The sequence below is a fragment of the Nothobranchius furzeri genome, chromosome 2 (genome assembly GCF_043380555.1).
Source record: "Nothobranchius furzeri strain GRZ-AD chromosome 2, NfurGRZ-RIMD1, whole genome shotgun sequence".
Lineage (NCBI taxonomy): Eukaryota > Metazoa > Chordata > Actinopteri > Cyprinodontiformes > Nothobranchiidae > Nothobranchius > Nothobranchius furzeri.
In genome coordinates, this window is record NC_091742.1 from 17,299,453 (window position 1) to 17,311,624 (window position 12,172).

At 47.2% G+C, this 12,172-nt stretch overlaps 1 protein-coding gene across 7 annotated transcripts in view; it reads left to right on the forward strand.

Moving 5' to 3' along the window:
- col12a1b (collagen, type XII, alpha 1b) overlaps positions 1–12,172 on the forward strand; it is a 126,175-nt gene that overhangs the window by 10,355 nt on the left and 103,648 nt on the right. For 5 of the 7 annotated variants that reach the window (XM_070544698.1, XM_070544682.1, XM_070544687.1 and 2 more), the window contains 5 exons: positions 1,653–1,943; positions 2,109–2,711; positions 5,547–5,825; positions 7,721–7,990; positions 8,245–8,511. The exons of the other annotated variants lie outside the window; for them this stretch is intronic. In XM_070544698.1, the coding sequence (XP_070400799.1) occupies positions 1,653–1,943; positions 2,109–2,711; positions 5,547–5,825; positions 7,721–7,990; positions 8,245–8,511 (1,710 nt within the window). The remainder of the gene's footprint in view (positions 1–1,652; positions 1,944–2,108; positions 2,712–5,546; positions 5,826–7,720; positions 7,991–8,244; positions 8,512–12,172) is intronic. 7 annotated transcript variants of the gene reach the window in all.

The following is a 12,172-nucleotide window of genomic DNA, read 5'->3' on the forward strand; positions in this document are numbered from 1 at the left end:
TTTCTATTCCCTCCTTTTCTTAAAAAGGCTTTACTGACATCAGAAACATTGTTACTTTACTACCAACAAGCACATCTAAAAGTACTCTGGTGAGGATTTACTCAAGTCAAAGTAAAGTTACCTGAAAAATCTACTTGGATACAAGTGTAAATGTGACTCCTTTAAAACGACTGCTGATACGATGCAACTGTTTATAAAGACTCAATAAGGAGTCCCCGTTTACCAACATAAACCACTTAAGATTAAACACCAGCTGCTTTTAATCAGAACCGCCTCTCACCTGCAGCAGCTCTACTCTGAGCCCCTCCCGAATGTTGGAGCTTCTGAGCTTATAGACCTCATGACACGTGATGCCCAAACCCCTCCCTCAGCTTCTGGCTGGAGGGCAAGATGATGTTCCTCCTCCGTTGACCACCATTACTGTCTGTCAGTTGTCAGAAATGTGACCTAAGTAGCAGTGAAATAAAGTCTCTCAGCATGGTTAACACACGCAGCGCTGTAGGCTGCACAAGTAGATGAAAGAACAGGAACATCAAGTATCTGCCCCACATCTCAAGACACGAACAACTAGTTTTTACATAATTATGCAAATGTGTTGTGTAATTGGAGCAGGCAGCCTCTAATGTCTTTGGCTTTGTGTTTACTGAGCTTGTCAGAATAAATGCAGCATCTGTTCATCTCCAAAGATGAATCGTGTCATGGCGGTCCTTCAACGCTAACCAGCTCAACGCAGATGAGAGCAGGGGCCTCATTTATCAAGCTTGCTTACACACAAAACGGGGTCGGAAAACTGCGTAAGCAACTTTCCACTCAAACTGTGTGATTTATAACAGAAAACGTAGTGGAAAAATGTACGCAATTTTAAGCTGACTAAGGACCTGGCTTATATTTTGGACATGGAGAGCACCTGCGGTACTGCTGCTGAAGATACAATTATGAATCCCAGCAGCATTATCACTCGTACCGCTTCATGTCACACAGAACAAGTAAACTAAGCACTGTTAGCTTTGAGCTAAGCACTGTTAGCTTTGAGCTTTGGCATTTTGACCATCTACACAAAGATAGATGATCTAAAATGGTAAGCTCTAAACCCCTCCGTTCTTTTTGGGTCAGGGTTAAACATCACACCTCTGGATAGCAGCTGCAGACGAGCCTTCTGCCCCCCCCCCCCCCCCCCCCGTGCATGTGCACTTTTTCCCAGATGTGAATAGTAACTGTCGAGAGGTCTAAAGCAGCCTGAGCGGGGATGGGTGGTCTCCTCAGATTATTCTTGTTATTATTTGATGTTAAGATCCTAAACCTAACTGGCAACAACCTTCTAATTTACAGTAATCAGTATCAAATAATGACCTAGTTACCATAGTAACTTTCAGCTATCACTTTTTTCAGTAGAAAAACTTTCAGCGACTTTAACCAGACCCAAACTTTGATGTCAGAACATCCCAGAACTTCAGCTCTGTGATGTTGCTGACGTGGTTGTTAGAACCAACCAGAACTGGTCCAGAGAAAGAACGAGGCACATTTTCTTCTACGTCCCCAGAGTTTTTTAATCCAGGCAGCTGGACTCACCCTGTTTCTGACAACAACACGTCCAGCTGCTTAGATGTCGAGCATCAGCATCAAATCTCAAACACATCTTGGTGTTTTTGCAGTTGTTGATCCGGCATCTAGCCTCAGAGTCTTAGAGGTGGCCTCTAAGTCCATGCGGGTTACATGGGACGCCTCCTCTGGGGACATCTCTGGATACCGGGTTGAGATGAACCCCCTGATGACGGGCAGCAAAAGGCAGGATCTCTATGTGGGCTCCACCCAGACCTCAGTGGTGGTCAGAGACCTTTCCCCCAACACAGAATACCAAGTCAGAGTTTCTGCTCTGAGGGATCTGATGGTCAGTGAGCCCATCACGGTCCAGGTGAAGACGGAGCAGGTCAAAGTGTCAGTGGGTAAGTTAAACCTCTGGTGCATGCCTCCACAGTTAAGGAACTTTGGTTTCTCGTTCTCCTGCCATCTTAAGTCAGATCTTAAGAACTATGAGGTCTCACGTTTTACCCCTAACTTCAATAATGTGTTGATATTATGAATGATGCCCTAACCCTTTTTACACCTAGAGTGCTCCCTCGGCGTGGATGTGCAGGCCGATGTTGTTCTCCTGGTTGATGGATCCTACAGCATTGGTGTCACCAACTTTGCCAAAGTCAGAGCTTTCCTTGAAGTTTTGGTGAACACCTTTGTCATTGGGCCAAGAAAGGTTCAGATTGCCCTCGTTCAGTACAGCCGGGACCCCTACACTGAGTTTTACCTGAACACTCATCAAGACGTGAACACTGTGGTCAAGGCCGTAAGAACCTTCCCTTATCGTGGTGGTTCCACCAACACCGGCAGGGCCTTGACTTATGTCAGAGAGAAGATCTTCCAGACCAGCAAGGGTGCACGTGCCAGTGTTCCCCGCGTGACCATCCTCATCACTGATGGGAAGTCTTCTGATGCTTTCAAAGACCCTGCCGCCCAACTGAGGAACGCTGATGTGGAGATCTTTGCAGTGGGTGTGAAAGACGCTGTGAGGAGTGAGCTTGAGGCCATTGCTAACCCCCCTGCTGAGACCCATGTGTACACTGTAGAAGATTTTGATGCCTTCCAGAGAATCTCTAAGGAGCTCACACAGTCCATCTGCCTGAGGATTGAGCAGGAGCTCCGCAGTATCTACCAGAGACGTGAGTCCCTCTGCTCTCATCCTTTCTTCTCATTCTCTTCACTGATGTTATTGATCAATGTGTAGCACCTTTCAGAGTCAGAGAACTCCAAAGTGCTTTACACTACAGTGTATCATTCATGCATTCACACACACATTCACACACTGGTGGTGATGAGCTATGATGTAGCTACAGCTGCCCTGGGGCGCGCTGATAGAGGCGCCACCGGGCCCTCCGACCACCACCAGCAGGCGAAGTGGGATTAATCCTACAACCCTCTAATTGTTGGGCAACCCGCTCTACCTCCTGAGCTTATGCTGATCCTGACATGGTCAGCAGCTCCAGACAAACTCCACATAGTTCAGTTATTCAAACAAAACCGTTGGCTGTGGTTGCCTCGTTTGTTTTGTTAACACTAAACTTGTACGTTGAAGTACAAAAAGTTACAAAACTCATCAGGGAAGGGAAAACGTGTGCATGGAAATTGTAGATCAGGTGTCACTAACTCCAGTCCACGAGGACTACCATCCTGCTCTTTTTCTGTCTTTCCTGCTCTGCCACACCTGAATAGAGTTATTTAACTCTGCACAGGCCCGGTAACGACTCCTTCATTTCAATCAGATGTGCAGGGGGGTAGCCCTCAAGGACTGGAGTTGTGGACCCCTGGAGTTGATGACCCCTGGTGTTGATAATCCCAGGTGTTGATGACCCCTGGTGTTGGTGACCCCTGGTGTTGTGAACCCCTGGTGTTGTGAACCCCTGGTGGTGATGACCTCTGGTGTTGTGGACCCCAGGTGTTGGTGACCCCTGGTGTTGTGAACCCCTGGTGTTGTGAACCCCCGGTGGTGATGACCTCTGGTGTTGGTGACCCCTGGTGTTATGGATCCCTGGTGGTGATGACCCCTGGTGTTGGTGACCCCTGGTGATGTGCACCCCTGGTGTTGGTGAATCACTGGTGTTGTGAGCCCCTGGTGTTGATGACCCCTGGTGTTGGTGAATCACTGGTGTTGTGAGCCCCTGGTGTTGATGACCCCTGGTGTTGGTGAATCACTGGTGTTGATGACCCCTTGTGTTGGTGAATCACTGGTGTTGATGACCCCTGGTGTTGATGACCACTGGTGTTGGTGACCCGTGGTGTTGTGGACCCCTGGTGTTGGTGAATCACTGGTGTTGTGAGCCCCTGGTGTTGATGACCACTGGTGTTGATGACCACTGGTGTTGTGGACAACATGTGCATTGACAACAATGGGGTCTGTTCTGACTCCCAAAGTTCCAGGCTGGAGGTAAACTTGGCTGTTTTTTTAAAATGAGTCCAAGTGTCAGACCAATCAGAAACCAGCCAATCAAAGACCATCTTAGATCATAGCTGATGTTATGAAAGTTGATTTCTGATGTGAGGTCAAAGCTTCACCGTGGATGCTCTGAGATACGCTGATAGCAGAGCAGGAGCTCTTGGAGACAGAGGCCTGATGATAACTGGCTGATCAGCTGATTTAGATTCCCTAGAGAGGTCACTATGTGTTGAATTGGGCTGACCCACCACAGCCGTGCAATCCCGGTGCACCTGCAGCCGTTATGGCCTCAGATGTTCCTGAATCAGGATGTACGAGCCAGCTGGAGGAGAAGGTAGCTTCAGAGGCAGGATCTGGAGTTTAACTTCTTTAAATGTGGACATCTCTCCTCTGATTGGCTAACAGAAACACAACTCTACCACTGACTCTGTCTGCTCTGCAACGTTGATGTTTTACCTCCACAAATAACACAAGCCTGGAGGAGTTCTGCTGTGTGGTGGAGTTGCTAATGCTAACAGTTATCTTCTACTAGCTGAGACATGCTCTGCTGTTTCCTGGACGCTAAACCAACAACAGCTTCCCCGTCGTGAGTCCAGATGCGTGAGTCCATGAATGTTAGTGACAGGGTGACGTAGATCTGTCAGGCTTTTCTATCCTAGAGTTTCACCGTTTGTTTTCTATCAGAAGCTACTGCAGGAGATAGGTGTAGGAGACTATCTTCTATCGGAAGCTACTGCAGGAGATAGGCGTAGGAGACTATTTTCTATCAGAAGCTACTGCAGAAGATGGGTGTAGGAGACTGTTTTCTATCAGAAGCTACTGCAGGAGATAGGTGTAGAAGACTATTTTCATGTCCAGCCTGCATGAAACACTTAGAGTGACTCGTTAGAACCAAAGATAATCATTAAAACAGGGTTTTCAATGAACTGTACCTTTAGGGTGGCGTTACCTGTCTGCCTCAGGATTGGCCTGGGCTCTTGACAGAAATGATGGACTAAATGTTCCTTTAAATGTGAATCGTCCCAGCAAGGCCCCATCTTCTCCTGTGCCTTTATTTTCAGACTCACCCTCACAGCTCACCTGCAGTAACGGAGGCAGAAAAACGCTTTGCTGTGCATCTGCCCCCCCCCCCCCAGTGTGTCTCATTCTCAGTGCTTCCTAGACCTCTCTGTTGCCATGGTTACACAGAATATTTCTAAAGGAGTTTGCATTGACCAGTAATGGTAGAAGGTGGGTGTGTAGGAGGTGGGTTGGGATCCAGAAACACCAGAGCCCGTTTTAGGATAGGTGTGGTTTATGAAGCAGAAGCTGCAGCAGCAGTAGAGGTTGAGTAATTAGTTTGGGTAAGTAAACTTTTCTGCTTGCTGAGTTTTAGGAAGGAACTGAGGCTCCTGGTGAGTAAATGAGTTTCTGAGTGATAACTCTGGAATTCCTCTACCATTAAGGAGCTGCTTTAGCTTCTCCGGATGAATGGAGAAGATGACGATGGAGCTGGTTTTTAACTGAATGTGTTGTTTAAATGTCTGCATCATATCACTCAAAGCTTTTCTTTAATCTCCTACAGAACTGATCCAACCAAAGGCTCTCACCTTCTCTCAAGTCCAACCCAGAAGCTTCAGGGCTTCGTGGCAGGTTGATGCTGACAACGTAGAGTTTTTTTTAGTCCAGTTCAAGCCAGAAGATGACTCTGATGGACATTACGTGTCCATGTCTGTTCCTGGGGACACCCTGTCTGCCCTCCTCCCCCACCTCACCCCTCTGACCCGATATGAAGTCAAGGTTTCTGCTCAGTACGCTAAAGGAGACAGCTTACCTGTGAGCGGCTCTGCGACAACTCTAGAAGGTCAGTGGAAGACCCAATCCTCCAAAACCTCCTGGTTCTACTCTTTGCTCATGGAAACAGAACAAGATCTTTAACGTGTACAGATAGATTTCTGGTCTAGTTCCCATGACCAGGTCCAGGTCCAGGTCAGGGTCATTATTTGATTGAAATTACTTGATCTTTCATGTTGCTGGTCCAGAGCAGCACCTGGAGGTCCAGGAAGCCACGATCATCAGATGGAGGTTCGGGTTGTTGTCTACAGTTTAAGTATTACAATTATTTATAAAAATGATTAAATATGTTTAGAATGAGAAAAACATAAAAATTGTGATAAAAGTAAGGAAAGGGAGAGAAAGTGAACAGGAAAGTGGAAACCAGTGGATCTGGGAAAGGCAGAACAAGGAGAGGGTGGAGATGAACGTCCCACCAAACCTGAACAGGTGAGTTTAAAGGAGACCACTGAGCCCACTGATCTCAGGCTCAGGGGGAGAGAGGTCCAGAGTCTGGGGGCCACAGCAGCAGATGATCTGTCACCTTTGACCTTTAGCCTGGTGCTGCACAACCAGTAGGCTTTGGTCACTGGACCTCAGGGACCTGCTGGGGGTGTAGGGACTAAGAAGATCACCAATGTAAGATGGTGCTTGTCCATGTAAGGCCCTAAAGACCAGAACCAGGATCTTGAAATGAACCCTGAAGTTGACTGGCAGCCAATGAAGCTGGAAAAGAAGCAGGGTGATGTGGGTGTGTTTGGAGGACTTGGTCAGAAGCCGAGCACAGGCATTCTGAACCACCTGTAGACGGTTCAGGGAGGTTCTGCTCCGACACGTGAAAATAGAGCTGTAGTAGTCTAAGCGTGAGGAGATGAAGATGAATCTACACAGCAGCCCAACAGCTACAGTCGCTGTAAGATAGAAGTGCAGTTACATGTTGCAGTCATGAGTAGTTCTAGTGTGAGGTAGTCTGCTTCTGGCCCAGATCTGCTGAGCTCCTCAGTAAAACCAGTGAGCTCACTCCTACTGCTGGTAAAAACTCTCCTCCTGCAGTAAGAGCTGCTGTTAAGCGTCTCCAGGGCCTCGTTTATAGCCAGAAGATACGGATCATGGGAGTCTAAAATGGAAAACTCCTCCTCGTGCCAACCCGGTCTGAAACACGGGGCAGATGAAATCTGCTGATGTGTGAAATCTAGGATTCCATACGAGGCATGCACCACTGTGCATCACTGTGATGGTCTGGGGACCTGTCCAGGTGTAGCCCCACTTCTCACCTGGGGACTGACAGACACCTGCTCCTGGACTCCCTGATGAATGAATGAATGTAACTTAAGCCAATAAGCTGCTCAGGAGATGAACTTTTTTAACTAATCAATTACAGATGATCATCTTATAGTTTCATTTTGAAGCATCTCAGGGGAGCTGAACGTAAGGTTAGTGTGATGTGATGGAGAACAGCTTTTTCCAAAGGAATGAGAGGAACCACGGCTGGATCAGTATTCCCGACAGTCCAATCACTGGCTCCTGTTGGATCCCATCCCAGCAGTTAGGGCTCCATTTCCTTTAGTCTGCTAGAATCAGACTAACCCAATGTCACATCATGAATAGGTTCCTGGTGAATTGAAGCTCCAGACCAGAATGGCCAACCCCACCCTGACTCAAAGTGAAATCTGAACCTTAGAGGTGGAACTACTGTAATGCACCAAAGAGACCACTGGTTCCCCTCAACTATCTCCAGAGGGTTGTTCCCCATGAGGAGCTGCTCCTTTGGTTCTGTTTAAACTGCAGTAGCTCTCAGGACTTCCCTCTGAAGACTTCATGCAGACACTTTTACAAACTCAGATAGTTTTCCTTTTACTGAACCGATATGATCAACAAGATGATTGTGAAATGGTTTCTCTACATTCACGAACCCTTTGGTTCCAGAGGTGGGTTCCCCAAGCAACCTGGTCACCAGTGACGTCACCGACACCAGCTTTATGGCTTCCTGGACAGCATCTCCTGGGAAGGTCAGAACGTATCAAGTTAGATGGAAGTCTGTGTTCTCGGATGAGTCTGGAGAGAAAAACCTGCCTGGAGACATGACGTCCACAGTGTTGGAGGGTTTGAGTCCTGAGACACTGTACCAAGTCTTTGTGGTAGCTACCTATGGCTACAGGGACAGCGATGTCCTCAGCGGGTCGGAGACCACAGAAGGTAAGTGTCCCTGTTGCTGCTTTGTCCTGAAAAACTTTAATTATAACAAACGTGGCAGCCTTCAGTCCCTGGAAGACATGTCCTCTTGCTTTATTTACCACTAGCTGCTCACCCCAGCAGCAACAAGCTTAGCTTTGTAATTTATAGTTCCGATATCCCCAGGAGGACATGTGGACATTAGAAAATGGACCAGGACAGAGAGGAGGGACTCTGTGAATCAGCTGAACCTCCTGAGTTTTCTGGTGTGTTTCCAGCTTCTGCCGCCACTAAAACCCTGACGGTGTCAGATGAGACGGAGCGGACTATGAAGGTCACATGGACTCCAGCTCCAGGACATGTGGTCAACTACAGGCTGAAGTATGTCCCCAGGGCTGGAGGCAAAGAGGTGGTCCTGAAGATCAGCGGGACAGCCACGTCCACCATCCTGAAGCGCCTGCAACCCCTAACCACCTACAGCATCACGGTTCTACCCATCTACAAGCGTGGGGAAGGAAAAGCAAGGCAAGGAGTAGGAACCACACGTACGTTGGTCCATAATTCAGCCCTCTGAGGGACAGCACATTGCAGAGACGTCCACAAATAACAGCTGTCAGTGTTCAGAGATCATGAGCTGCTGATTTTAATGTGTCTGTGAGGAGACAGTAGAGACAAGTCCAGAGTCTCCCCGGCGTCCCAGAGTCTCCCCCAGCCTCTGAGGGTTCCCCTAGTGTCTTCCCTAGTGTCCCAGTGTCTCCCCCAATGTCTCCCCCAACATCCCAGAGTCTCCCCAGTCTCCCCCAGCGTCCCAGAGTCTCCCCCAGCGTCTGAGGGTCTCTCCCAGCATCTCCCCCAATGTCTCCCCCAGTGTCTTCCCCTGTGTCTCAGAGTCTCCCCCAATGTCTCCCCAACGCCCCAGAGTCTCCCTCAATGTCTCCCCAACATCCCAGAGTCTCACCCAATGTCTCCCCCAACCTCCCAGAGTCTCCCCCAGCGTCTGAGGGTCTCTCCCAGCATCTCCCCAATGTCTCCCCCAGTGTCCCAGTCTCCCCAGTGTCTTCCCCAGTGTCCCAGAGTCTCCACCAATGTCTCCCCCAACGTCCCAGAGTCTTCCCCAGTCTCCCCCAGGGTCCCAGAATCTCCCCCAGCGTCTGAGGGTCTGTCCCAGCATTTCCCCCCATGTCTCCCCCCAGTGTCCCAGAATCTCCCCCAATGTTTCCCCCAACATCCCAGACTCTCCCCCAATGTCCCAGAGTCTCCCCCAGCATCTGAGGGTCTCTCCCAGCATCTCCCCCAATGTCTCCCCCAGTGTCCAGTGTCTTCCCCAGTTTCCCAGAGTCTCCCTCAATGTCTCACCCAACGTCCCGGAGTCTTCTCCAGTCTCCCCCAGGGTCCCAGAACCTCCACCAGCATCTGAGGGTCTCTCCCAGCATCTTCCCTTGTGTCTCCCCCCCAGTGCCCCAGTCTCCCCCAATGTCTTCCCCAGTATCCCAGAGTCTCCCCCAATGTCTCCCCCAATGTCCCAGAGTCTCCCTCAATGTCTCCCCAACGTCCCAGAGTCTCCCCCAACGTCCCAGAGTCACCCTCAATGTCCCAGAGTCTCCCCCAATGTCTCCCACAGTGTCCCAGTCTCCCCAAGTGTCTTCCCCAGTGTCCCAGAGTCTCCCCCAATGTTCCAGAGTCTCCCCCAATGTCTCCCCCAACGTCCCAGAGTCTCTCCCAGTGTCTTCCCCAGTGTCCCAGAGCTTCCCCAAATGTCTCCCCCAGGGTCCCAGTATCTCCCTGTAGCGTAGGCAAATTTGATGATTTTACTTGTTATAACCAGGAAGATGTAATATTCTATATAAATATAAAATATTAACCTGCTAGGTCTTTATTGTAATTATTCAGAAGATCTAGGTTCTTTGCTTTTTCAGTGATCAACCATACTTTGTGTTACTTCAAGAAAGAGTCAGGTTTATAAAAGTAAGAATTTACTTTGCAAACACTTTAAAACATGACTAATTAACTAAGCATTTACTGTGAGTGGAAGTAACTAAACGTGAGGAACGAACCTATGTGTGAATGCGATGTCAGTCAGAGCTTCCTTATCAAAGTAAGCTGAGTTCTGGTGAAAATAATTTGGTTTGCTCTAAGCTATAAAGTTGTTATCATCAGAAGAACATCAAACGCAATCTGTCATGTCTACTTCACCCGTTTTGGAGAGACCCTCTTGGTGGATCCGAAAGTCACAGGGGTCGGCTGACCTCTGGCACCGTAGGGCTGTAGAATACCGTGGTACCGACTCTTCAGTCCAAAGATGTCTCAGGCCACAACAGCTGGATGGAACCGTGCATCTGGCAGACTCTTAAGGAGTCTAACAATATCAGCTTTGTTTCTGCAGGAACTTTTTGCTCATCAGCTTTGTAGGTGCAAAAATGTTTTGACAACGTGTCAAAACCTTTGATGTTTAAAGAGGTTTACTACAGGTGGCCGGTCTGAGCGATTCTCTAGAACTGTCGAATCACTCAGGATGATCCAATTTTAAGGTTTTGATGTTATGATTTGCACAGCCAATCAAAGGCTGACAGCTTGGGAGATGTTACCAAGACAACTCAGAAACACACCTTTGATACCGGATGTTCTGACTGGTTAAAAGGGCAAGTTATGTGTTGGAGTTTAACTTAACCATACTTGTTATTGTGTGAGTGCAGGTGTGAGGACCTTGTTGTCAAAACATGTTGAACACATGGCAGGTTCTAGTAGACACATAACATAACATCCATTCAGTGAGCACAGATTAATGAAGCATTTCATTATACTATAATTATTATAAGTAGTTATGAACAAATATTTATTTGATGATTATCTAGATTATAAATCATGGAAGAAGTTCATATTGATTTAGTAAATCATTCTTGAATTTAGCAACTGATTCACTGGAGTTGGAGTCTTCTGTGGAGGCAGACAGATGGGACCTTGGGAAAGAAAGTTATTGTTTATCTTTCAGACTTGCAGAGTCTGTGAGCCCCAGCTGGTATGAAGGCAGGCTCATTTAAAGGGAACACATGCAATGTTGTGTCTCCTTTCTGACCAGATGTTGAATAGATGGTGAAAGGTCAGACCGTACCTAAACTGACCATTGCTGGACATGACATCCCCCAGTCTTTTTAACTACATACTAACTCTGTCTGGATTAATACGAAGTGTGTTTATGGTCCCTGAACAAGTAAAAGTAATGATAATCTTCTGATTAAACATTCAAAGATCAAATTGATATTTCATATTTATATGGAATCATCACATCTAAATAAATTTACATTTGTCACGCTATAAAGTGTGACCGGAGGGAAAACTTCGCCCACCAGACTTTTATGTACAGTTGATTAAAATCTGCTTTTTATTTATTTACTCGTTTATTTATGCAATTCTTCTAGATTGTCTTCAGAAGTGTATTGGTATCACAGGCTCAGCACTCCTTTAGATGAGCTCCTATCTGTCAGATAGGGATGTGACGGTTAGGATTGGAAGTTTTAGCTCGAGTGATGCTCTTCTTAAATATGGGGTCCCACAGGGACCTTATCCTCGAGACTGTACTCGGCCCCTATGATTTTCAATCTAGACTTGCTCCCAGTTGATGCTTTTTAAAAGAAATATGGCCTTGACTTTCATTTTTATGCTGATGACTGTCAGGTCTATGCCTCCACTAAAATTAAGGAAATAGCTCTATTGTGCCTTCGTGAGGTTCAGGACTGGATGAGCTGTAATTTCTTGCAGATTAAGGAGTCAGACTGAGGCAAGGCAAGGCAAAGCAGCTTTATTTATAGAGCACATTTCAAACACAGGGGCAAGTCAATGTGCTTTACAATTAGCATGAAATGACTCAACAACAAGCATGAGACCACAAGTTAAAATGTGCACAGATAAAATTATAATTTAGAGCTAAAAGGAGAAGACAGAATTAAGGTTGAGCAATTACATAACAGATTACAGTGGAGACGACGCAGAAACAGTTCATTCGAAGGCTGATGAGTACAGGCTGAGCTAATCATACTGGCGAGTGGCTCTCCTGGATATCCTCAGTCTTTGGTGAATGGCCTTTCAAAGGGTTCAAAGGATGTGGTGTCGAACCTGGCTGTTAAGGTAGATTATCAGCCTAATGTTGATTTACAACTCAGTAATGTTCATTATGCTCTTTTCGGCTGAGAAACCTTTACAAGATGACGT